The sequence below is a fragment of the Palaemon carinicauda genome, chromosome 22, assembly GCF_036898095.1.
Source record: "Palaemon carinicauda isolate YSFRI2023 chromosome 22, ASM3689809v2, whole genome shotgun sequence".
Taxonomy (NCBI): Eukaryota; Metazoa; Arthropoda; class Malacostraca; order Decapoda; family Palaemonidae; genus Palaemon; species Palaemon carinicauda.
The window spans coordinates 67,014,427-67,042,044 of NC_090746.1; the positions used below are offsets into that span (position 1 = coordinate 67,014,427).

At 42.8% G+C, this 27,618-nt stretch overlaps 2 protein-coding genes and 1 pseudogene across 5 annotated transcripts in view; 1 reads left to right on the plus strand and 2 right to left on the minus strand.

Annotated features, from left to right (window-relative positions):
* LOC137616508 (meiotic nuclear division protein 1 homolog) overlaps positions 1-17,922 on the minus strand; it is a 141,211-nt gene extending 123,289 nt beyond the window's left edge. The window contains exon 1 of one of the 2 annotated variants that reach the window (XM_068346333.1): positions 17,724-17,922. The gene's annotated coding sequence lies outside the window, so the exon portion shown is untranslated. Of the gene's footprint in view, positions 1-4,665; positions 4,911-17,723 lie in introns of those variants that run through there. The other variant, XM_068346334.1, reaches the window with a different exon arrangement.
* Positions 1-24,239, plus strand: part of LOC137616506 (carbohydrate sulfotransferase 4-like) — a 56,765-nt gene extending 32,526 nt beyond the window's left edge. For all 3 annotated transcript variants that reach the window (XM_068346327.1, XM_068346329.1, XM_068346328.1), the window contains 2 exons: positions 21,979-22,134; positions 22,816-24,239. In XM_068346327.1, coding sequence (XP_068202428.1) covers positions 21,979-22,134; positions 22,816-23,010 — 351 coding nt within the window. In that variant the 3' untranslated portion in view covers positions 23,011-24,239. The remainder of the gene's footprint in view (positions 1-21,978; positions 22,135-22,815) is intronic.
* LOC137616792 (5S ribosomal RNA) lies at positions 9,037-9,155 on the minus strand (annotated as a pseudogene).
* Positions 24,240-27,618: the final 3,379 nt, after the last annotated feature.

The following is a 27,618-nucleotide window of genomic DNA, read 5'->3' on the forward strand; positions in this document are numbered from 1 at the left end:
GCATTCCCGTCCGTTCAAGGTCGCACCCCAGCCCGAGTCCGATGCATCTGAGAAGAGATGAAGATTGGGGGTCTGAATAGCCAACGAAAGACCCTCCCTGAGAAGGAGGTTGTGCTTCCACCACAGGAGAGTGGTCTTCATCTCTTGGGTGATTGGGATAGAGACTGCTTCGAGAGTCGAACCCTTGTCCCAATGAGCTGCAAGATGGAATTGAAGAGGGCGGAGGTGGAGTCTCCCTAGCTCGACGAACAGGGCCAGTGATGAAAGGGTCCCTGTGAGACTCATCCACTGTCTCACCGAGCAACTGCTCCTCTTCAGCATGCTCATGATGCACTCTAGGGCTTGGCTTATCCTGGGGGCCGAAGGAAAAGCCCGAAAATCCTGACTCCGAATCTCCATTCCCAGGTACACAATGGATTGGGAGGGAATGAGTTGAGACTTTTCTATGTTGACTAATAGACCCAGTTCTCTGATTAAGTCTAAAGTCCAATTGAGATTCTCCAGACAGCGACGACTCGTGGAGGCTCTCAACAGCCAGTCGTCCAAGTAGAGGGAGGCTCTGATGTCCGATAAGTGTAGGAATTTTGCTATATTCCTCATCAGATGAGTAAAGACCATAGGAGCTGTGCTTAGGCCAAAACACAGGGCTTGGAATTGGTAGACAACCTTTCCGAAAACGAATCTCAGGAAAGGTTGGGAGTCTGGATGAATAGGAACGTGAAAGTAGGCATCTTTCAAGTCCAACGAGACCATCCAGTCCTCCTGCCTGACCGCTGCTAAGACCGACTTCGTCGTCTCCATCGTGAACGTCTGCTTGGTGACATACGCGTTGAGCGCGCTGACGTCCAGCACCGGTCTCCAACCTCCTGTCTTCTTGGCCACAAGAAAGAGACGGTTGTAGAAGCCCGGGGATTGATGGTCCCGGACTATAACCACTGCCTTCTTCTGCACAAGTAGCGACACCTCCTGGTGCAATGCTAGCCTCTTGTCCTCTTCTTTGTAGTTGGGAGAGAGGTTGATGGGCGATGTGGTCAGAGGTGGTTTGAGGCAGAATGGAATCCTGTAACCGTTCCTCAGCCAACTGACAGACTGGGCGTCTGCACCTCTCTTCTCCCAGGCTCGCCAGAAGATCTTGAGCCTGGCTCCTACTGCTGTCTGGAGATGCGGAGAGTCAGTTTTTACCTTTAGATGTCCTGGAGCCTTTCCTGGACTTGCTCCTGTAAGAGTCTGGACGGGAGCTTCCTCGGCTGGGGGCTCTACCACGAAAGGGCGGTATGAACCTCGTAGCAGGGGTATCAGCCACTGGTGAGCGATAAGTCTTGGGGACTGAGGTAGTAACCTTAGACTTACGAGCCGATGAGGCTACAAGATCGTGTGTGTCCTTTTGTATCAGGGCAGCAGACAAGTCCTTAACCAGCTCTTCAGGGAAGAGGAACTTCGAGAGCGGAGCAAAAAGGAGTTGTGACCTTTGGCAAGGTGTAATGCTGGAGGAAAGGAAGGTACACAGCTGTTCCCTTTTCTTCAAAACCCCTGATACAAACATCGACGCAAGCTCACCAGATCCATCCCTAATGGCCTTATCCATGCAGGACATTAATAGCATGGCAGAATCCTTGTCCGCAGGAGAGGTCTTCTTGCTGAGGGCCCCCAGGCACCAGTCAAGAAAGTTGAACATCTCAAATGCTCTAAACAGTCCTTTCAGTAAGTGATCAAGGTCTGAGAAGGTCCAGCAAACCTTAGAGCGCCTCATTGCAGTTCTCCGAGGCGAGTCCACCAGACTTGAGAAGTCAGCCTGGGCAGAGGCAGGTACTCCCAAGCCTGGTGCTTCTCCTGTGGCATACCAAACGCTCGCTTTCGAAGTGAGCTTGGTCGGCGGGAACATGAAAGAAGTCTTGCCAAGGTGTTGCTTAGACTGCAGCCACTCCCCTAAGATCCTTAATGCTCTCTTAGAGGACCTTGCTAGGACTAGCTTAGTATAGGAGGACTTAGCTTGTTGTATGCCCAGCGAAAACTCAGATGGCGGAGAGCGGGGAATAGCAGAGACAAAGTGGTCTGGGTAAACCTCCCTAAGCAGAACCAAGACCTTACGAAAGTCAATAGACTGTGGAGAAGGCTTGGATTCATCCACGTCTGATGAGGGATCCAGGTGAGCCTCCTCATCATCAGACGCCTCATCACCAGAGTGTAGCGAAGGTATCGGACAAGAATGCTGAACAGCAGAGTCAGAACGAGTAGGAACAATAGTAGTGGTTTCCTCTTCAAGTAACTGTTGAGGGAGAACCTGAGGCTCAGACTGCAAAGGCTGAATAGCAGACGAAGCAGAAGGAAGGCGCATGGGTGGAGGAGGCTGACTCCTAGCATGAGTGGTTGAACCCAAGGATTGCGCTTGCTGAGCGGTTGGTGGAAGCGGAGTAGCAAGTTCCTGTTCCTGTGGTGTGAGCGGAGCGTGATGAGGTTGAGGCTGCGCAGAACAAGGTAAATGTCTCGCAAGCTGAGGCTCCTGAGGCGCAAGGCCAAGGTGTAGTGGAGCTTGCCTTGTGGATGGTTGAGCTCGCTGCAGCGAGAGCTGAGGAGACTGACTCATGGACGGGAGAGGTTGTTGTACCTCAGCCAAGAGTTGCACCACTGGTGGAGCAGCAAAGGGAGGCGGAGGAAGAGAGGTATAATCCTCCTGATCCCATAGCAAAGGTTGCCTTAAAGAAGGCGGAGGCTGAACACCACTGGGAACAGCAAACTCAGACCGTGGCTCAACATCGTACGCCTGGCAGGTGGTACTGCGATCAGGCGGAGCAAGCGCAGGCGGAGCGAGCGCAGGCGGAGCGAGCGCAGGCGGAGGGAGTGTAGGCGGAGGCGGAGGTGCAACACTCTCAGCCCGACACTCACGCATCAAGTCCGAAAGCTGTGCTTGCATGGACTGTAGTAGAGTCCACTTAGGGTCGGCAGAAACTACAGTAGGCTGAGGTAAAGCCTTAACAGTCGAGCTCTGTTGTGGCAGAACCTTACTCCTCTTGGGCGGAGTGCAGTCGACAGATGACTGCGGCGAGTCAGAGCTGAGCCAATGACTGCAACCTGGCTGAGCACTCGCGGACTGGACTCTGCGTTTAAGTGGTCTCGAGACCTGAGACCAACGTTTCTTCCCTGACAGATGATCAGCGGACGAGAAAAAGACGGGCTCAATCGTCTGCGGGTGGGAGTGACGGTCTTTGGAAGACACGCCCGCAACCACCGAGGATACTTCTGTGCGCCTAACAAGGCCTGCCGAACCCTTATGCCCTTCGACATTGCTTCTCCCCTGGGCATGGGAGCTTGCAAGAGGTCCCGGACTGGGAGGACGACTGGCTCGCACAGAAGAATCCTCACGCACCACACTGGCACTGACACTAGCACTTGGCACTGCACTGACACTAGCACTCGTCACAGCACTGGCACTAACTCCACCCACTGCACTCTTGACCTTAAGTTCCTTAACTTCGGCCATCAGAGACTTATGGTCACTTACCACTGACTCTACTTTATCGCCTAAGGCCTGAATAGCACGCAAAACAACAGACATATCAGGCGGAGGGCAAACAGTAGGTTCGGGGGTAGCCACTACAGGGGTAGGAAAAGGTAGGGGATCATGAGGTGAGGAAAACAGTGAAGAGTGAGAAGAACTCCTCCTAACTCTACCTCTCTCTAACTTAGATGAATATTTTAAAAGACGGACAAATTCCAGTTCCGAAAGTCCGGCGCATTCCTCACATCGATTTTCTAACTGACAGGGCCTGTCCCTACAGTCAGAACAAGCGGTGTGAGGATCTACCGAGGCCTTCGGAATACGCCTATTGCAAGACCTACATCGTCTATGGGAGGGGGCTTGCGAAATGTCAGACATCTTGAATCCAAAGAGTTAGCCAAAGGGGTTTCCAAAATCAAGCAAAAGATCGTTAACCGTTAATCAGGACTATATAAAAGCTATCTAGCTAATATAAGAAGGTTTCCAGTAATGCGACAGCCGAAATCTGAGAGAATACTTCACCAATTAGCCGTGAACAAACTCGAAGATCATAAGCGTATCCCAGAACGTCTTGCCGGAAGCACGACAGAGGAATAATTGAGGAGGTGTCAACAAGAAGTACTTGAGTACCTGGCCACAGGTGGCGCTGGTAAGTACACCCCCTTCTAGTATTGTGATAGCTGGCGTATCCCTCCATAGAATTCTGTCGGGCAACGGAGTTGACAGCTACATGATTATCGGGTAAGTTTAATATTGAAAATTATAGAACAACACAGGACAATATTTGTATTAAGAAAAAGAGCTTTTCCTACTGTAAATAGAGTGATTTCAATGAATTTGACCTTCATTTCCACTGTAAATAAGCTGTTCTACTGTTATGGCCCCACCCCCTTCCCGACAAACACAGGTGGGAACCTGGGACTTTGGGTGTGTGAAAACAGGACAAAACATAATTATTTGTAAAAGGCCACAGAACCTAACAAACCCACTGAACCTAAGCTAGTAGTTTCCAGGTCAGAGACCTAGCTGGGGGCAAGCCCCCGGAGCCCCCTTCCCAGGACACAGACATAGCTGGGGGACTTGTGGACCCCCTTCCCAGGTCACAAACTAAAGGAAGTCGCAAATAAATCCTTACATTATTGTAAAGTAAATCACAAATAATTCCTTACCTTATGATTGACACCAATGTGACTTTTTTTTGTCTTGGCAACGTTTACAGTAGAGTTACAGTAAAAAATGTGCTGGTTTTCCTACTTCAGAATTGCACTTGGGACACTTTAAACTTGAGAGAATAACACAATGAGCTTTTAAAAAATTATTCACTGCACTAAGAGTACCGTGATACTCATCGTGAAACTTGGCAATAGCATCCATATAGCCATGATGGCAGCAATTACACTTTGTTATGTTGGGCTCCATAACACACACCTAACATGTAACACAGCTACAAAGGAACTGAGGAGTTGTCTTAAGAAAACAGGGTGTGTCACAGAACTGCCTATGTCACACTCAAGCATACATACATCCCCAAATACTGTATGGTAAAATTTGTCATATGGTAGGGAAAGGAAGAAGGAGGAGCTACTTACAAATGAATGAACAGGAGTAATTCCATTGGTAAAAAGAAAGTGGAGGGATGGCTTGTGCGCAGGAAGTATAGAGTTGTTATTGCGCAACAAGCTATACACAAACGTACGAACAGGAACAGATACGTCTGACTTGTAAAATTTGAACAAGAGTGAAATAAATATTTCAGGGGAAGAGGACCCCCATATTTTGAGTGATTTTAAATGAATTTATTATGCATCCGAGAGAACAATGTAAAGAGAAGAAAATGTTAGTTTTACCATATTTATTGATTCGGCAGTAAATTTTCCCCATCCAAAACCCCCGGTTCCCATTGGGTGGCCCCCATTACCGTAGGATATATTAGAGTATATCTTATTAACTGTTTATTTGCGACGAAAATAAAGGTCCTTTTCGAAGAACACAAGAGTTTTTCTATAAAAACGCCGTTTTTTTTATTAATAAAGTTTTTCTATGATAATAGCCTACAGATTAAGGGATTAATGAAAAACAAATCAGTTAAAAAAAGCAATATTTCAGAAACAGTACATAGTAGTGTCCGCCAAATGCCTGTAGCCTATGTGATTTATCATAAATTACTTGTTTGTCACTTTTATGATTATGACAATTACATCTAATCCACAATATTTTCAAAACCATGTAAAAATAGTATAATACTGATAATACATAATATAAGGATTATACCCATTATTATTATCATTATTACTGGCTATGCTACAACCCCAATAGACAAGCAGGATGCTATAAGCCCAAGGGTGGGAATGAAGAATTAGATGATTACCATGAATCAGAAATGCCAGAATGGATACAGGTAGTCAAGTCTGGAAAGGTTAATAAAACAGAACACTATACTGTAAATCAGAAATTAGTGTAACTACAGAGTTAACAGCAGAGTGTTCACTTGTGGTTGTTTATTAAGGAGAATAAATGAATAAGCTGAGATAATTTTCTTTTGATATAAGTTATTAGGTGTAAAACAGAATTTCTTTAGGTAATTCAGCACGTTATCAAATTTACGTACTTTCACTAAAAAGAGGGAAGTCCAAGGTTTCGTTTGATATATAAATCTAAGCGGCACTAGGTCTAGAAATGATTTAAAAATGACAAATTCGAAGATAATTTGTATTTTTCCTAACCATACAAACCTTAGCTATTTACATTGGGTTTACCTTTTAGCGTAGCTGAAATGGCGAGCCATTAGAATTTTAACGAGGGTGTATTACCCCCGCGCTAGTTATGAATTGCTTCACTTTCACTTAGAGGTAGGACTTGTCTTGGGGGACAGGGCTGGTGGGCAAATATATGTAAATAGCTAAGGTTTGTATGGTTAGGAAAAATACAAAATATCTTCGAATTTGTCATTTGTTCCGTAACCGAAATACAAACCACGCTATTTACATTGGGTGACTTACCCCTTAGGAAGGGTGGAAAGTCCCCAGCCATACTGGCTTTGGCTTTACCCGGGGACTCAGAATCCGAGTGAGTCGCACTCGAGAAAAGGAGTCCCTGCACCTCACAACTTCCTTGCTCTGCAAGGAACCTTGTGGCCTACATAAGCTTGTGTGTGAAGGAAGAAGTGTGACCCGTCCTAGGCAGTTGACCTGGAGTTCCAGAAAGAACTCTGGGTTAAGACGTTCCCAATACCACCTCGTCAGGGTATGGGGGACGCGACAGTATTGACTCAATACTCAGAACACAAGGAAGCATGGTTTACCTGCAGAGGTTTGAGGTCAGCTATGCAGAGACCAGGATGCTGCTTCCCAGTAGAGGGGATGATGAAGAAAGAAGTAAGGGCCAGACATACTTCTTTCGTTCATGCAGACTAAAACCTGATAACAATGCCCTCAACCTTCTGCTACCTGTCCAAAAAGGAGCCTGAGGTTAGACCAGCTGTTGTGTAGCCACCACAGAGCGATAGAAACGTATCGAAACTACTGTGGGTCACGCCCGGCAGGAAGCGGGCTGCGAAGGTCATTAGACGCTTCCAGACTCCAGCTTGTAGCACCTGCGTCACAGAGTAGTATTACTTGAAGGCGAGGGACGTTGCGATGTATCCGACATCGTGCTGTAGGGCGACGTGACGGGGGAAGGTCTGGATTCAGGTCGAGATGAATGTCCTTGAGTCCGAGCTGAAGAGGTATACTGGTGACTCTCCCCCGTGTCCTTCTTGTGCTCCCAACCCGGCTGCACGTGAGGACAAACTGCAGTTGTTCCCAAAGCTAACCTCTCGATTCCTTACTGGCAAGACGGAGAAGGTTTTGGGACATCAGATACAGAATGGTGACTCGAAATCTTGAAGGAATTGGACCGAAGGGCCGGGACCCCAAGATTCTGAGTCTAGCCAACAACTCAGGAGCGAACCTGAATGTTGCCTTCCCCCATTTCTTAGAAAGGGAGGAGTCGTACGAGACCAAGAAGATTGCTTACACACTGGCCGCGGCCAGAGTGAGCAGGAGCCCAAGACGGAATACGATCAGAGGCCTGACGTAAAGGGTCTTGAGAAGATCTCTTAAGGGACTAAAAAGTCCGAGCCATGCTCCATGTTGGAGGTCTCACTCCGACTAGGGCAGGGACGTTCGCAGCTTCGCATGAGCGATGAAAGGTCCAGCGGGAAAGAAAAAGTTATTCCTTTCAGCCTGAAGGTCAGGGAAAGGCTGAGCGACAGGCTTCATTGCCGAGAGCGGAAAGGAGTTTTCTCCCGCCGAAAGGCAATAAGTTCGTTATTACTGGAGAAGAGGCCTCAAGGGAAGAGGTATATCTCCCACGACACCAACCACCGAAGACTCTCCACTTCGCCTGGAAGACCCCTGCGGATGACTATCGCAGATGACGCGACCTCCGTCCCGCGACTGTAGCGGGTTGTCTCTTCTTGAGGAGGAGGCGTAGTGTCTCCAGGCGTGAAGCCGAAGCAACGCCCCGGCTCGTGAAAGATGTTGCAGTGTGGTCGATTGAGTAGCCTGTGCCATGGGAGAAGCTCTCCCGGGAGTTCCGTCAGGGGAAGCAGAGGGTCCGGAAACCGTTCTGCGTATAGTCCCAGTGGAGCTCTCAGGGCCATTGAAAGGTTGACAGACAACCTGGTCCTGTTGAGACCCATTCTCAACAGACAACAAAGGAGGGAAGACGCAGGCGTCGATGTTGTCCCACCATCACCGGAATGCATCTTGCCAAAGAGTCTCGGGGTCTGAGACTGGGGGGAAGAACAGCGGAAGCTTGAGGTTCCAAGCTGTCGCGATCAGGTCCCCCAGGCCAGGACTTGCTGGTTACTCAAGGCCAAAGACCCCCAGGTACACTCTCTCTACGAGGCTCTGCTCGGATAGTCGGAGAGAACATTCCTCTGCCCGGAATGAGCGAGCCGATGGTGGTATTGAGAGGATCTCAAATCATCTCTGTATCTCTACTGCAAGATGCGAAGGGATGAAAATGCGTCCCTTGCTGGTTAGAACACGCCAGTACCATGAAGTCGTCGCGCACGGAGCGACTCGGCAGGAGCTATAGGATCTGTAGAGGGGCCAGACTACGGCCCCTAAGCCTGCCTGAATGATGGAGAGGTATCCTTCAGATCTTGACCATAGGCCTAGACCGGAACATGCCCCCCCCCCCCCCCCTTTTCTTTGACGAGTCCGAGAACAGCATAAAAAATGTGGGGAAAGGACGAGAATATCCACTCCCATCAAGAGGTTCCATAGGTCAATCCCCATTGCAGGTCTAATCGTCCCACTGGTCCCATAGGGGCCAGAAATTCCGGTTAATCGTTGCTTTGAAACCACCGGAACTTGGGCCGCCCCACAGGGAACTTATCCTGAGGCGACCATTCGGAACTTTAGATGGGTCAATGAGGAAAGAGACCTAGGAAACGTTCAAAGGTAGGGCTGACAGCTCTGCCCGACTGAAAACAGGTACTGCGACTCTCCTCAGCCTTGCCACAGTCAACTGAAGGGAAGGCTCGGAGGAGGCGGCAACAGAATCTGGCGTCCCCAGGCGGTCACCCATCCAAGTACCAACCAGACCCGACGTTGCTTAACCTCGCTGAACGGACGAGAAGCTGGGTTTCCAACGTGGTAAGGCCGTTGACTCAATATCATGGCTAGATACTCCAGATGTTGAGGCCGAAGAAGAGAAGGCTCCTAGCAAATCACCATGAACCCCCACTCATGGTAAGGATCCGGAAGCTTGTCCCGGCGTTGAAGAAGATCGAACCCGAGCCTACCGGAGTTGACCAGACCTCCAAAAGGCGAAGGAGGCGGCAGACTGCTCCCGAGCGGCCATGAGAAAAGCAGGGAGAGTTCTCTGGGGAAAACCTGCGATGCCACGGCGGGATCGCCACCCTGCATCTTAAGCAGGAATACCTGTAGTCTAGGCTGAATTCCACGAGCTTCCTGGAAGATGGATGGAATGGAAACTGAAAGTACCCGTCCTTCTGCACCAGGGCCTAAGGAGTCCTGTCGCCTCGTTACCAGTCTGATCGATTCTGCTGTTCCACGCTGGACGAAGTTTGTTCGACAAACTTGATCAGAGCTGAGAGGTCGACTACGGAATTCCCGTCTCAGATACTTTCTTACGAGAAAGGATTGACTGAATAAGCCGGGGGGTGAAGCCGTCGACGATCCTATGGAGGATCCTCTCCTAAGGCATGGATCATTCTGCCGAAACGGGCAAACTCTTGCCGACCCTATGGCATAGAGGTTCAGAGACACTGAATTCGCTGACAGAGACGGCAGGCGCGATATCCTTGGCTGATCACGGATATCGTGCAGGAATGGGCATCGGGAAGCTGTTATCCGGATGAGTAACCTTAGGCATCCTCCCAGCGTGAAACCTGCAAGGGGGGGTTGCCAATCCTAGAGTTCGTGAACTCTGCCGCTCCCTCTAGGACTATGCCCCCCCGGGAGAGCCTCCCGTGTAACCTGTTCCTGACAGGAGGGGACTGCTATTGGACACCTTGTCTCAGTTGTCGTAGCCGGTCCGATAACTTAGGCCGACAAGGCTGAAGGAAAGAGGCGCTGGAGCCCTGCAGGGTCTGGAAGAAAACGCCTTGGAGGAGTGAAAAACGGAAGTCGACTTCCTCCGCACAACCGCTGTCTATGTCTCTGTCCTTGGGCACAAACAAACTCTTCCCAAGGATGGAAGGGTGTCTGAGGTTGTCGACATCCACGGATGAGACACCCGAAAGGAAGCCCTCGGTCATTGCGTCCAGATGGTCCAACATCGAGCTTGCCCGCAAGTTTGAAACTTGGCGACGAAACGCCAAGGTGCTTGAGCCCGAGAGGAGGAAAGTACCCATGACCTTCCTGTAGCTTCCTTGAACAAAACCTCGGGTCGCAACCGAGGAGGGAAAGGACCTGGTAAGCCCCTTTCACGAGATGGAGAAGAGGAAGGGGTAAACCAGTCACCCCTTGGCCGATGGAGAAATCTAGAACGGAAAGCTCCCTGGCAAAACCCTTCCAGGGAGTGACGGGGAAGGGCTAACCCAGGTTCTGGAAAGAAGAATGTTGCTCAAACCTCCCTGAAGATTCTTCCTGCTCTTGCATGTGCCATGCTCTGCGTTTACGGGGTGAGGCCGTGTTCTGGAAATACGCTCCAGAAGACTCGCCAGGCTGGCCATGCTGCGAAACCCCAACGGGAAACGCGGTCGCATTCGCCCTGGCGCTCGCGCGATGGTAAATCAATGGTTTGCACGTGGGCGAACGTGGAAGCGCCCATGCGCGGGCACGCAGAAACGCAAACGAAGGTGCGCGAAGGAGCGCAGAAAGAGGGCGAGCGTGGTAGGAAGGGCGAGAGCTGGTGGTCGGCGAGTGATAACCCGTAGGCGAGCAATGGATACTGCAAGAATTAAGCCGACGTTCGCGCGACGGAACACCGTCGGTCCGCGCGACGGAACACCGTCGGTCCGCGCGACGGAACACCGTCGGTCCGCGCGACGGAACACCGTCGGTCCGCGCGACGGAACACCGTCGGTCCGCGCGACGGAACACCGTCGGTCCGCGCGACGGAACACCGTCGGTCCGCGCGACGGAACACCGTTGGACCGCGCGACGGAACACCGTCCGTCCGCGCGATGGAATACCGTTGGTTCACGCGCAGGCGAACATTGGAGAGCATGTGCGAGGTCGCGCATGAGCGTAGGCGTGCAGGCGCGTAGGCGTGCAGGCACGTGGGCGTGCGGTCGCGCGGGCACGTGGGCGTGTGGACAAGCAGGCACGTGGGCGCGCGGGTGAGCGCAGGCGGTCGGGAGACCGATGACGCGTAGGCGGGCGATGGCGCGTTGACGAGCGATGGCGCATTCTGGCGAGCGATAGCCCGTAGGCGAGTGAAGGCGCGTTGGCAAGCGACGGCGCGTTGGGGAGCGGTGGAGCGTTAACAAAACGCTAGCGCGCAGGTGAAGAATCGCACGGGTGCGTAGGAGATTGCCAACGCGAGAGAGACTAGTGATGGTTAGCGCGCATCGCGCTAACAGAAGGCGCGCAGGTGCATCAGGAAGGTGAGCGCTGAAGCAAGCTGTTAATCAGGCGATCCTAGACGGTCAGAAAACCGTTGGCGCCCATTGGTGCGTGGCAGAAAAGGGCGCGCAGATGTGCGCTGGCGATTGAAGAAAGCTGGCGCACAGAAGGACAGAAGTAAAGGGGAGCGTTGGCGAGCAGGAGGAAGATCTACGGCAAGACTCAGCTACCGGAGATCGTGGTCCACAGCAGGCGAGCACTAGATCGCTACTGATGGTGTCCAGGGGAACTGACACGCGTGGCAGATCGATGGCGATCGTTGACGCGTAGGAGATCGCTGACGAGCAGGTGAACGTTGACGCGTCTATGGTTGCTGGCGAGCTGGTGATCGCTGGCGAGCAGAAGGCAACGCGTGGTAGCCTGTGCGTAGAAGAAGAGTCCTTGTCCAAGACCTGAACCGAAGTTCTAGATTGCGAGGGCGAACGTGGGCGCACAGGGCGCGTAACAGGAACCAACAGGAACAGCAGAGATGATCATCATGAGAGCGCTGACGAACAGGAGAGCGCTGGCGAACAGGAGAGCGCTAGCGATCAGGAAAGCGCTGATGAGCAGGAGAGCGCCTGTGCGCTAACACTGAGCAGGAGAGCAGGAGAGCGCCTATGCGCTAACACTGAGCAGGAGAGAACACAGCAGAAGGGCACGCAGGGGAACCCTGACACGCAAGGGAAGAACCCCCGTGGGAGGCAACCCTTTGCCCCGAAGGAATCGTTATCCGTCGGGAGACTGATGTCCGTCGGAAGACCGTTGTCTGTCCGTCGGGAGATTGATGTCCGTCGGGAAGACCGTTGCCCGTCAGAAGACGAGGTCAGACTGCTGTCCATCTGCACCAGGGGCGGAAGATCAAGAAGAAGGAGTCGTAGGCTGCATACGGAGATTCAAAAAGGCGCCTCTTAGCACCCTTATAGGGAGATTGATTGATTGATTTAGAGTTTTCAGGCATCCTGACATCTAAGGTTATTGACGCCGTAACATTTAATTTATGCATACAAAAATAAAAAATAAAATAAAATAAAAAATAAAAGTATTTAATTAAAATCATAAAAAATGAATGTCATAAAAGTTAAATAGTTTTCAGAAGACCTGCTTCTGAAATAAATCTAAAAATGCCACTTGCATAGTAGGACACATCATTTCCAAGAATCTTGGCAAGGATGAACCTGCCACCCTCACCTCGAGCCTCAAACAATTATCTATTCCTTAAGTTGTTATAATTGGGGCATTCGGTCAACAAATGCCTTACTGTTAGAGGTACTAAACAGTCGTCACAATACGGTTGGTGTTGGCCCTTCAGCAGAAACTCGTGTGTCAACCGAGTGTGACCAATACGGAGACGACAAAGAGACGTCTCCCATTTTCGGGGCATCATATTATACCTCCAAGGAGATATGACATTTGTTACCTCTCGCATTTTATTCCCATCTAGGCTATCCCATTGCTGTTGCCATTTATTGCAAACCAATTTCTTGATGTCAGGTAAGAAATCATTACAGGGAATGGGATACCTTCTTGGCAGCAACTCGGATGCAGCCTTCTTAGCCAGTGAATCTGCCTTCTCATTCCCAGACACACCTACATGTGCTGGAACCCAACAAAATTGAACTGTTATACCTCTCCGTCCAATAATAAAAAGCCATTCTAAAATCTTTAAAACTAGAGGGTTATTAGAATTAAAAACTTCTATAGCTTGAAGGACACTCCTTGCATCACTAAAAATTGTAAAATTACCCTCCTTTCCCAACGCTATTTTCTCAATAGCGGTTAATATGCCATACAGTTTGGCACCTTATAGGGAGATGGGAGGCCCTTACGACGAGGCGGACGGTGAGCTTTACGGCGAAGGAGGCCAACAGCAACAGCAGCAGAAGAATCCTCCGAAGAGGAGTCTCTATGAGTGTACTCTCTCGCGAACGAAAGAGAAACACTTCGTAGAAGAGACTGGTCAGCCAGTGACCTAAACGGAGCAATCCTCCGAAGAGGGGCTCCTGCAGTTGCCCAGCCCCTTGAGCGAAACTGCAGGTGCGACCGCTCAGCATCAAGAGCATAGTCGCACGAAAAAAAGGCAAGAGAAGGACCCCCCAAAAGGGGAAAAACTCAAGCCTGGACAGGAAAAACTTCCCTCGGAAGGAAAGTTACCCACCCAAGGAGGCGAGCCTCCTCAGAGTTCTAAAATGAACTGGAGAGCTGTCAATCGTCACGGGAGTACTTCCAGAAGAAGGAGACACGCCCCTGACGAAGATCCATAGGGGAGGCAGCAACAGCCGAATTCCCAGGCCTCAACAAGACAGCTCACACCGTTGTCACATTACAGAAACGAACTAGATCGGTAACTGTAAAAAAAAAAAAAAAAATCATTAGTACACATTCATTCCCCCAGGAAGGCTCCGAAGAGAAATCCCAAGGGAAAGGAAAACAAGAATTACACAACAGGCACGTGCCCTCACAACCACTTACACTCACGGAAGGAGAGCTGTAACCAACACAGAATTATAACAATTATAATTATGTAACTATGTAATTATGTAATTTAAAAATGAATGAACACTAAAGAAAGAACGAAAACCCCGAAAGGAATCGTTCTACAAAGCTGAAAAATCAACAAATACAATTAGATTCATAAACTAATTGAGACAAAACGTACGGCGTAGCAACCCCCCCACACGGGAAGGAAGCTACAAAAGTCATAGTAACGTAGTAAAAGGGTGAACGACCTCAAGAGAGAGAGAGAGAAAGACAGAAGTCAAACTCGATCGCGACCCATGAAATTACACCATGGTGGCCTAACTGCCGAGGGCTCCACGGAGATATCGTACACTACACACACAAGCACAAACTCAGAAAAGGAAACTTACTGATTTCTATACTCAAATATATACATAAACATGAGAAAATGTTTACATATATACTGAGTAAAAGAAAAGTAAGTGATTAAGTAAAGACAAAACAAACAATGGCTGCCAAGCGAGGACAAAGACAGAGACGTCTGTCCATGTCCGAGCCAAAAGTGAAAGTGAAGCCATTCATCGGTGTGTGAGGGGGGGAGGGGTAGCTAGCTACCACTCCCCTACCCCCCCGCTAACTAGCGTGGGGGTAATACACCCTCGTTAAAATTCTAATGGCTCGCCATTTCAGCTACGCTAAAAGGTAAACCCAGTGTAAATAGCGTGGTTTGTATTTCGGTTACGGAACAAATCAAAATTAAATTTGACCCACCTGAAAAAAAATTAAGTCCCTGGAATTCATAACTCTCAAATTCCTCTTCAGGCTGAGCTCTCGTTTGTTTGTTTGTACATTAAAAACATAGATTATGTCATTATTACATCATTGACTGTATTCTACGTAGCAAGACGTCACCCAAACGTCATAGTTTTTAACCAACATTGATTATACACATTTTACTTGGGACTAGCATTTTAACAAAACTAGAATCATGTGACTTGAATACCCAATCAGGTGACAGTTTTACTAGGAAACTGAACACTTTTCACTCAATTTCCACAGTTAATTTTTCAGTTCTTTGAGAGCCATGGAGGAGTCTGAACCTTCAACTTCTGGCGCGGTTTCTCATTTACCATCTACTATGACATCAATTTCTGTGGATTTTCTCCCAAGTTCTTGTCTCAATTGTTATTTAAATTATAAAGATTTTGTTTTGCATTATTGTGGTAACATCAAAAGAATAAGAAAGTACTGCCAAGAATCCGGTATTATTAAAAATGAAAGTGGCACTATTTACCCCATCTGTGGTTCAAAGTGCCAACTTGGTATTAACAAAAAAAAAAAAAACATTTCAGTGTGACAAAAGGCATGTTGTATTGAAAAACAAGAAAGTGAAAAAAGGTTTAGTTTTTACATATCCATTTTTAAGGGAACCTGGTTTTAAAAGTCTCAATTAGATATAGAATCTAATTTGTTAATTGTATATCATTATATGGGTGTTAAATTTAGTTATATATTTGTTGAAAATTAATTAACAATTTCTCTCAAAACTATAAATGATTGGTGCTCATTCATTCGTGAGGTTATTGTGGTTTGGGTATTGAGCTGGCAAGGTGCAGCTCACCTTTACCCTCCAACCCAAGTAAGTACACAAAGGGTTTTAGGTTGTCCTATATCTAATATGGCCATGTAAGGGGGGGAGGGTTGTCACACGGGGATGGGGGGGGGGGAGAGACAAGGGGCACCCTCCCTGATAGGTAAGAATACCGCTACTAGGTTACATTAAGTTAGGTACAGTAGTTTGTTTAGGTTATTGTTGATTCTACATATGCCATTATTCATATGTCAAAACATTCTTTAATTCATTCCCCACCCAAAAAACCCCGGTTTCCCACTGGGGGTCCCCCAAGATTGGAAAGGTTAACAAATAAGTTAAAAATTCTGTTCCTCCTTAAAAAGAAAAAAAAAAAGTCAGCTTTGGATAAAGCACTAAGTAATTCATCAGAAAAAAAAAAAAATATTATCAAAATTATTAAAGACAGATCTATTGTAAAGAATTACCATTCTTTGTAAATAAAAATATACCTATTTCATTTAAGATCATAACCTGTACGTAATACTACAGAATAGATGAATGGCAAACTCCGTATGACATAAAGTGCCCTGGGTAAGGTTATGTTGTCGGATTCAGGGATGAAACATTAGGGGGTATTAAAACCAGGTACCCCTAGCTAGGTTATTAAGTAGGCTACGCTGTTAAAAATAGGCCCCTGATTTTCTCACACAACTCTTCTGTACTTTTACTCTTTTTACCTCCTTGAATACTTGATTAGCTAATAGTATAGCAAATAGTACATATTTTTGAAAGCCCAGGCCAAACATAGTATTAGCATAAGTCAATATTAACGTCATACCAGTTTGAGTAAAATTCAATAATGTCCAGTGATGTAGCTAATGGGTTGCAAGGGGGGGGGAGATTTTCTTTTTTTTTAATTCGCCCACAGCCTTCAAAGTAGGGTAAAAAATTAATATTATGTCAGTATACACCTAAGACTACCATCAACTTGTCAGGGTAAGAGATAAGGGTACGAAGTGCTACTGTCCTCAGCGGACATCATGTCCTCAGTGGGTCCCACCCGCTGAGGCTAAACATGTTACATAGGGAAAATGCCCCCACCAGGCTATGTTGAGTTAGTGAATGGGGTCTCCCATGCCATGTCCCTTTCAGGCAATGGAGCCATTTGTCAGACATGATAATTGGTAATAACCTGATAACAACTTCACTCACGAATGTATGCCGAACGATAACATTAGCAACGTTACCAATGATACACAGTGTTACTAACGATGACTCGGATTGTTAAGATAATATTACCGGTTACACAATATATAAACAGTACAAAAAGGGTACAGAACCTAACAAACCCACCTAACCTAACCTAGTCGTTGACAGGTCACAAACCTCAAGTATTTACTGAGAACGGTAAAATTAGCCTCGATACGAATGATACACAGCGTTACCAACGGTATGGTGACATTACTAGCGATAGTAATGCTAGATATTTCCATAAGTATTTTAAATAATTTTTCAATATAAGTTTTACACAATATATAAAAAGTACAAAAAGGGTACAGAACCTAACAAACCCACCTAACCTAACCTAGGAGTTCCCAGGTCACAAAACTCACGTATGTACTGGGAATGTTAAAATAAGCAACGTTACCAATGATACACAGTGTTAATGTTACAAAGGCATTGCTAATGGTAGCAATGCTACGGTAATATTATCATGTATATTTTAATGAATTGTTCCATACACACTTTACACAATATATAAAAAGGTAAAATAGGGTACAGAACCTAACAAACCAACCTAACCTAGCTATTGTGTTGGTCACCCCTGCATATTCCCTATATAACATGTTTAGCCTCAGTGGGTAGGTGCCCACTAGGGACACAACCCGCTGAGGACAGTAGCACACTTTGGGTACTGTTGGGGTAAGAAGGGAGGGCCTTTACTAACTCAGCCCCCACGGCCACAAATCTCTAACTATGCCCCCGATAGAGTCCTTACATAGGTAAACAAGACTATAATTCTTAATATTTTATGTCGGCTACGACCATACATTAAATAAAACATGGGCTTGCGTTTACGGTAGCTATAGCAATCCTATACAATCACGGGTGTTTTTTTTTTAATACTTACCGTTCGTACTAGTAGGTCTTTCTCTACTTGTTAATTCCAACGACCAACAGGCAGTTATAATATAGAAAGCGAAGCACTTCCGTTTAACAGATAATGGCCACAGTTCACTTACTCGTATGTAAGTTAAAAACGTCAAAATCGCTAACGTTGAAAATCCCTCCGCTGGCGCTGGGTCCTTAGATTATAAACTCCTAAACCAAACAAACCAGCATACAAGAACGGACGTAGTCTTTGCAAAGATATTTATTAGATACTCTCTTAATTAATTCAAATATCAATAAATATTTGGATATATATCAATAAAGTATTGATTTAAAATTTTTTATCTATTTCATATATCATCAGCTGACTATGTAACCGTTATTATAACTATATTTATAAAATTAGTGAGAACAACAAGCTCTTCCGGTTCTATATTGTAGTGTCTATATTTCCGCGGTCTATTTTATGTTTAAGAACTAAATATTGTAGACACAATGGGGGGAATATAAACTGTAATTTTTGTGAAAAATGAGGAGGAAGATTTGATACATTTTTTGTTATTTTGCCAAGAATATAGAAAAGAAAGGAATGAAGTAACCGAGTTACAACAACCATACGAGGAAGATTTAAAGAAGATAGTAGGATTATTTTTATTTAGTGAAACAAATATAGAAAAGAAAAAAGAACTATTAAAAATTTAAACCTGGTGTGGAAGAAAATACAAAACAGTACAAGAAGATAAACGTTGGAGGCGCCGTTGTAAAGGCTATGCCTCACCCCCGAACCTGAACCTGACCCTAATGTGTGTGTGTGTAGATTGCCTTACCTTATGTAAGACACGGGCTCTTGCCGCTGGGCAGCCCGTAATGAACCTAAGAAAGAAGGAATAGAGATAATATATATATATATATATATATATATATATATATATATATATATATATATATATATATATATATATATATATATATATATATATATATATAGCCTATATACACATATATATATCAGGTGCCAGTGGAAAGGAGAATACTAAACTAAAATGAACTCGAAAGAGTGAAATGGAGTACAAGGAAAGTCTAAAATTAGGACAGCTAATGAATGTAGACATAAGTTTAGGTACGCTAAAAATCCTAGCAGGGATCTGGCTGCATTTATAGGTAGGGCAATGGGTATGAAAGAAAAGTTTAAGAAGTCCAAACTGACCACAGTAGGTTGCCAAAACTGATGATAGCAGTGTGCTATCCTATCTGAATTCAAAGTAGAATGGGATAAAAGTAAAGATTGAGAATCTCATTATTAATTTATTTAAGTACTTGTACGTTGAGGATAAGCCTTTGCAACGGCTCCTCTATTCTTTTCTTTACATGGTATTGTCGTTTGTCACTTGATGTCTTTTATTATTTTTTCTTATTTTCCACGGTTCTTGGATAAGATTTTTTCTGCTTTCTATTTCTTTTTTATCACAATTCCTGAAACAAAGAATGTCCGCTATTATTTCACGTCCATTTTCAATATATGCTTGATGTAATAGTGTGCAGTTATTTCTTGTTTCCTTGTACATCTCGCAGTGTAATATAAAGTGTTCCAATGTTTCTTCTTCATGGCCACATATATTTTGTATCTGCCTCTCCAATTTAGATCTAAACTGTCTGTCCCTGCCTTTATCAACAGCTAAGCTTTTAACGTGTTATTAAACCAGTTAACTTCTATTTATTTCTTATAATGCTTATATATTCTTAGTGTTTCTTTCTCTTCCATTTCCGACTTCCACATTTTGGTGTCTACATTTCTTACTTTCTCTTTCAATTTTGCAATAGATGAATTTTCTATTTCCGACAGATTTGCGTCTACTATTTGCATGTATTTCTTGATTTTCTTAGTAAATTTCGTCTCTTGGTCGTAGAACTGGTGTAGGAATATTTCTCTTAGCAGCTCTGCTCAATTTTTCATTCAATTTAGCTCTTAGGTTTTTGTATTCTTCCCTTTCTTTAAAAGGCACAGGTAATATAAGCTTAATAACAATAATAAGAATAAGCTAAGAAGCTTTACACTTACCTATAAAGTAATAGAAAGCCCGCAAACTTATTTTGCGGAGTGAGCAATAAGGAACCAGGAACCATAAAAAACTTGGAGTGAAATCAAGGAGGAGGAAGTATATGATAACACATTTTCGTCAATTTTATTATTCAGAGCAAGGACAAACACATTGGGCTTGGATATAAAAACAGACACCGAGGTGGAAATATAAACTGTGTATTCTGTGATGTAGAAGAGAATGTTAACCTCTTCATGTTATTTTGTCCAAAGTATAGTAATATACGAAGAAAATTAATAGAGCTCCAGCAACCATACGAAGAAGATAGTGCACAAACAGTTGGAAAATTAATTTTCTGTGAAGAAAATATTAAAAATAAGAAAAGTGTTTTATGACAAATGTGGGTGAAAAAAAAAATTTGTGAAAATATGGAACGCACAAAACTAAAAGACAAGAGGCGCCGATTCAAAGGCAAAAATCTGCAGATCATTTGTTTGTCCTGTGCAAAGATGAAGAAGATACATTTATTTTCATGCGCAAAATTAGGACAGTTAATGAAACTAAACATAAGTATGGGTACGTTGCAAAATCCTAGCAGGAATATAACTAGGGCAATACACATGAAAGAATAATTTAAAAAGTTCAAACTGATGATAGCAGGGTGTTATCCTATCTGATTTCAAAGTAGAATGAGATAAAATTAAAGATTGGGAATCTCATTATTAATTTATTTAAGGTACAGGTAATATAAGCCTAATTATAATAATAAGAATAAGATTATAAACTTTGCACCTATCTATAAAGTGATAGAGTGCCCGCAAACTTATTTTGCGGAGTGAGCAATAAGGAAACAGGATGTATCAACATATTTTTTCTATCTTACTACTATGGAAATATATATTATAAAAAAAAAACGCTTTCTGATAAGCCGTGGCCCAAAACAAAAAATTTCACCACTGTGCCCACAATTAACCTAGAATTGGGGAAAGATAAAAACTTAAATGGCATTGGCCATTTAATACAATGACAGGATCTTCTCAATGGGTGTCCTTCCCATTAGGCAATTTCTTTTAGTCTTCCCTTTAATCTTCATATTTTTGGAATGCGTATAGTTAGTAATTCACTTCGAAAGATAGAGAGAGTGGTCGTATGTTAGATTCGCAGATTTCTTGATACGCGTTCTACTTAAAATATGATAAAGTTTTTAATAAGGTCTAAAGGTCTACAAAATCTCGACCAAGTGCAAGTTCCATTGAAGAGTATTATGAAGGTAACCAAAAATCGGGTATAACTCATTGATAGTTGGTACGTTTTTAGGACATTTCTAGAATAATCTGCAATATAGCCGGTTACGCCCAGATGTATTCTGATGAAAATTTAATGAATGAGTAGAATAATAACGTTTGATCCCTCATAAATATCTTAGACACACAGGCCTATCAAATCTAATAAATAGTAACAAGGGTTATTCTTTATTGAAGAATATACATTGCTTCCCACTTTTCATTTATTACTGTTTCTCGATTATATTCCTTCGATGGCGTAAGACAGAAAATGCCATTGAAAAGATAATTAGCTTAGTGTTGAATGAAATTAAAGCTTACCAAAGTATTTCTGAACGTTGCATGGTTGTGATAATGATGAATGATACGTTTATCGATTTGAAACATATATAATATTTTAGGAAGAAATAGATGCTATTTACATTTTTTATCTTCTCATTCCAACCATAGATCAAGAATCATATTCATATTAGGTTACCATTGTTGGATTTTTTTTGTAAACAAAATACAGTTTTATACAATAGAACACATTGTAAACGTGTATTATTAGCTGTTTGGTTATATTTTTTTACATTCCTTTGACAAATATCGGTCTTTACCCTTGTAGTGTAAATGAGTCAGGCCGGTTATAAATTTATTATTTGACTGTAAGAATTCATTGGCCTGGATTGACCGATAGACATGACCCCTTCCCTATTCAAAAAAAAAAAAAAAAAAAAAAAAAAAAAAAAAAAAAAAAAAAAAAAAAATTGTATAATTGCATAGTAGTAAAATGCACCAATACTTCATTTTGTGAGGAAACTTGGTAAGATATCAGACATAAGTTGACAGATTTCGACCTAGAGGGTTTTGATTGATTGCATAAGATAATAATTTACAGTTTTAGAAGTAGGCCTTAATCTAACCCTTCCAGAATATATCATGTCTTGAATATTTTGCCATTGTTTTCCAGATTTTACGCTACGAACACTTCATCTTACACCCAATGAAGATGCTTTCCTACCTGTACAAGTTTTTGGGTCTAGAGGTGCCACGTGAACGCGTTCAAGAGGTTCTTAATGTCCTCGGTCTACAGGTCCCTGAAGAACAGCGCTTACAAATGACAAAGGTTCGATATCAAAGTAAATTCCTTATATGAAGATTTTGTAGTAGTACTTCAGATTTGACCTGAACTTATTCCTTTGGGTTGTGGTAGCCTACTCCTATAGCCCGCTAATACCTGAGAGATTGACGTAACCCGTCTTCCCTAACGCTCGCTTCACACGACCGGATTTTTTTTCACACGGAAATATTTTCGCTCGTTAAAAGGCATGTTTTTACACGAGTGGATTTTCCTAGTAAATCACGACCTCTTGGGGTTAGCGTGCGAACGCCCCTAATGATCATTTGATTTCTAATTTGCGTAGACAAAACCAAATGGCACAATCTGCTAGTTTGAAGCGAGCCTTTAATTGTGGTGGACTTGCATGTTTGATTTGAACCTCATTCAATGACCTAGATTAAGGTAGACCCTCCAAAAGCGAATCTAGTTTGAATAACTCTACGGTTTGTAATATCATTACCATGTTTCCCACGAGTATTAGTTATAGCAACAAAATTGCCCTAAAATTAGTTTCTTTTCACTTAGATAAGTAAATACAAGGTTTTGTATTATGGTTTTAATCTATGACGTACTATTGTTGTTCCATCCCTCTTAAGTACCCCAACCAACTCTTTTTTTATACTTCAATGGGGATTATTCTGTATTAATAACGATTACCTGAGTAAAGAATCGTGTCTCTCATTCCAGGACTGGCAACTCGAGCTAACTCTTCAGGAGAGTCGAGCCATAGACTACGGCTGCAAGTTTTATTACCAAAAGCTTGGCTACTTCCCCGTGCCAAGCAAAGTTGCTGCCTACGACAAGTATTTTATTACCCTGGACCAAATGGACAACATTGATAGGGACGAATATATATCTTTGTTAGAAGACTATAACCCATAGCATGGCCATAAACAGGTCAACCAAAGATATGTTTAGTTGCACTAATGTTTTGTTCGAATTTAAGTCACAAGACTTATTGCAATATATATTTTAAATTAATTGGGTATTTTGCATGCAGTGCATAACATCATTGAACTGCCTTTTTTTAAGACGATGAGCGAGGAAAGCTGTAGGCTTAAGTGCCAAGTGCTCCAACGAAAAGTGAAACTGATGCTTTTTCTCTTCTTTCGTTGGGATTTCTTTTTTCTAAGTTGGTTTGTGTGTTTGACTAGAGTGGATTTATGGATTATTATTATTATTATTATTACTTTCTAAGCTACAACCCTAGTAGTAAAAGCAGGATGCTATAAGCCTAAGGGCTCCAGCAGGGAAAATAGCCGAGTAAGGAAAGGAAATAAGGGAAAACTACAGTACAAGAGAAATTTAAGAATAATAACATTAAAATAAAGCTTTCTTACATAAAATATAAAAAAAACTTGAAAATAACACGAGGATGAACATTCAAAATAACAAGAGGAAGAGAAACAAGATAGATTAGTGTGCCCGAGTGTACCCTCAAGCAAGAGAACTCTAACCCAAGACAGTGTAAGACCATGGTACATAGGCTATGGCACTATCCAAGACTAAAGAATAATGGTTTGATTTTGGAGTGTCCTTCTCCTAGAAGAGCTGCTTACCATACCTAAAGTCTCTCTTCTACCCTTGCCAAGAGGAAAGTAGCCACTGGACAATTACAGTGCCGCAGTTAACCTCTTGAGGGAAGAAGAAGTGTTTGATAATTTCAGTGTTGTCAAGTGTATGAGGAAAGAGGAGAATGTGTAAAGAATAGGCCAGACTATTCTGTGTATGTGTCGGCAAAGATGAAATGAGCCATACACAGAGAGAGAGGAATCCAATGCTATTCCGCACAAAAGCGCATCTAAGGTACCAGGAGTTACATTATGGTGCCGGATTAAGAAGAGGTTGAACAGCAAGATGGCACAAAGGAAACGAGAACAGAGGTAAAGTAAAAGGAAAGAATGCAAGTGCAGCTAGTGGCCGAAGGAACGCAGCCTGCAATCCACTGCTAAAGTCGCACTGAGTATGGAGTATGTATGTAGAGGGTTGGGGCAGGGGGGAGCAGTTGATAATGGGGGTTCTATAGAATAAGTCACTAATGTTAAGAAGAATTTTGATTAGGGTGACCGGTAATCTGCCTCCCGGTATTTTGACTCCCGGTCAATTTTACTACCTGTAATTTCTCTCAATATTATATATATATATATATATATATATATATATATATATATATATATATATATATATATATATATGTATATATATATAAACTTTATATATATATATATATATATATACATACATATATATATATATATATATATATATATATATATATATATATATATATATATATATATATATATATATATGTGTGTAAAAGGAATATACAATTCTAACAAAAAGTATAATTTCTGCCTCACCTTGGTTGTATATATGCATAATTAGTAGTTGAATGATACTATCACTTGATACTGACTAATGTACTTTACTAAAACTATCACTCAACAGTAATATACATTGGTTGTTTATTAAAGTTGTTCACACCCCAATCTATGGAAATTAAATGTTACAACAAGAAGAAAAGTTACCTCAGTTGAAAAAGTTTCAATTTGGTAGGGGGTGAGATCTGCGGTACAAAAATAAGTATAAAGATATAAACAAAGGCTAAAGAAAATCATTGAGAGATATAATGTTGAAAATAAAATAGATTTCTTATGATCAATATCTCATAAGCTGCTTCATTACTAAAAAAAATAGGCTTTACTAAGGTACATTACACACTTTTAGATTTTTAAATTGATTTCCTTACTGTATATTAAATAACAATAAATTAACATTGCTCTTTATATTACTTGTATTCCTCTGATATAATAATTATATAATGACTTGCTTATCTTACATATATTTATCTTATAGTTTGAACTATAACAAAAGTGGAAGTGTAATTACCAGGAGTAAAAATGACCGGGAATCAAATTACCTTTGAATAGATAAAGTAAACAAGAAATGTAGCATTAAATTTCAAATTATCTGGAATTTCTGGAAATGTATAGAAACGTATAGGAAAAGAAAATGAAACACCCACTAACCCATAAAACACTGACGTTAATAGAAAGGCTGCCATTCTCTTAGCCTGATACAAAACTAGAAAAGAACACTGGGTGATTAAATAAGTATCATTGCAATCATTACTAGTGTTTCACCTTGGCCTTGACCTGTGGATCAGATGACCAAGAACTTATCGTACATTACAAGTCAGGGACGAAATTACTTGTAAATATCTTTTATTGCACTTGTTCCTATTTCCTCTAGTGTGAAAAAGCTGTAACATTTCTCAATAGCATGTCTGACAAAACTTGAATGTTTTGTTGTTGTTTTTTCTTTTGTTCTGAAACTTATTTTTGATTTCGCGTTTTCCACGTTTCATGATATGTGTAAGGAGGAAATAAAATAAAAAAAAATCTATATATGTTGTGTTAATATCATTACCAGGTTTGGTGGGCCTTAAACTTTGATAGACCTATTCATTATTATTATTATTATTATTATTATTATTATTATTATTATTAGCTAAGCAGCAACCCTAGTTGGAAAAGCAGAGTGCTATAGGCTCCAACAGGGAAACTAGCGCAGTGAGGAAAGGAAACAAATAGAATAGTGTGCTCGAGTGTACCCTTCAGCAAAAGAACTAACCAAAAACAGTGGAAGATTAGAGAACAATTGTTTAATTTTGGAGTGTCGTTCTCCTAGAAGAGTTGCTTGCCATAGCTAAAAAGTTTCTCCTACCCTTACCAAGAGGAAAGGAACCACTGAACAATTACACTCCAAAATCAAACCATTGTTCTCTAGTCTTGGGTAGTGCCATAACCTCTGTACCATGGCCTTCCACTGTCTTGGGTTAGAGTTCTCTTGCTTGAGGGTACACTCGGGCACACTTCTATCTAGTTTCTCTTCCTCTTGTTTTGTTAAAGTTTTTAGAGTTTTTATAGGAAATATTTATTTTAATGTTGTTACTATACTTAAAATATTTAATTATTCTTTATTTCCTTTCCTCACTGGGCTATTTTCCCTGTTGGAGCCCTTGGGCTTATAGCATCCTGCTTTTCCAACTAGGGTTGTAGCTTAGCATTTAATAATAATAATAATAATAATAATAATAATAATAATAATAATAATAACCCCTTGAGCAAAGAACTGTTCGGTTATTTTAGTGTTGTTACGTGTATAAGGACAGAGGAAAATGGGTAAAAAAATATCAGACTATTCGATGTATGTGTAAGCAAAGTAAAAATTATCCGTAACCAGAGAAAGATACAATGTAGTACCATCTAGTTAGTCAAACGATCCAATTACTCTCTACTGGTAGTATCTCATCGGGTGGTTTGTGCTTTGGTCAATCTAATACCTGAAAGTCCAGCTTATTAAAAATACATACGCGGTAGATGATGTATTCATGGAAATTACCCACGCCAGTAAGTGATGCAGTCAAGTTAACGATGGAGAGTGCGGTTATAAAAAAATCGAAAATGAAAGAACACTTAACATGATGTATTTACAAATCACTGAAGACTCGATTAGCTATGCGTGAAATGCACACACACGGTGAATATGTAATGAAGCTCTAGTAGGATCTTCCTCTAAAGTCTTATGCAACTCTCAAGGGATTATTGAACAAGTGCCGCCGCTCGAAAACGGGGCTCTGCACTTACGTCCAATACGTGCATTACAAATAAAACATTAAGAACAGCACTTAACTGAATTGTTGGTCATATTTGCATAACCTGAAGAACCTTTAAAAGAAAAAGTGCTCTTGATAGGCCGATATGTAATTGGTTTAGTGTGCTGTTTAACCAACTGCAATTTCTATCATAAAATTTGGAATTAGGAGGATAAGATGGAAGAAGGAAGCGAGGAAGACAGAACAGAGGTAAAGTAGAAGACTGAAAAGTGGGAGCAGCTTGGTGTCGGAGGAACTTGCGTGGGTGACCAACGTGTTAGGTGGAGGGCTCGCGACCTCACCCCATCGAAAAGAAGAGCGAACCTGTTAGTCTTTGCTTTTGAGACGCCAAGGTATGATGCAGACCAATCAACCAGGCGAGGACTAAATAGGCCTATGTCCTGGGAACTTTCAAGTTTGTAATGGCTTCTCTACTTTTCTCATAGAGAGAGAGAGAGAGAGAGAGAGAGAGAGAGAGAGAGAGAGAGAGAGAGAGAGAGAGAGAGAGAGAGAGAGAGTGGCACAAATAAACAACTCTAAAAAGATATAATGAAATCGAAGATAATAATGGCTTTTAATGGATTACCAAATGCAAGGGAAACCACTTTTAAAGGAGTCTTCACTAAAAGCTATTTTTCAGTCTTATAAAAGGGATATAAAAGCCTCTTGGGGGTTATATTTGAGACATGAATGAATGAGAACTGGATAAAAACACTCGGAGGATGACATCATTAATGATAATCAATTCGCCTTCACAAAGAAAAGTACTGAAGTTTACGTGGTACTTTTTTCCTCTTTCCAGCTACTGCTTCTACATAATAAACGATTAT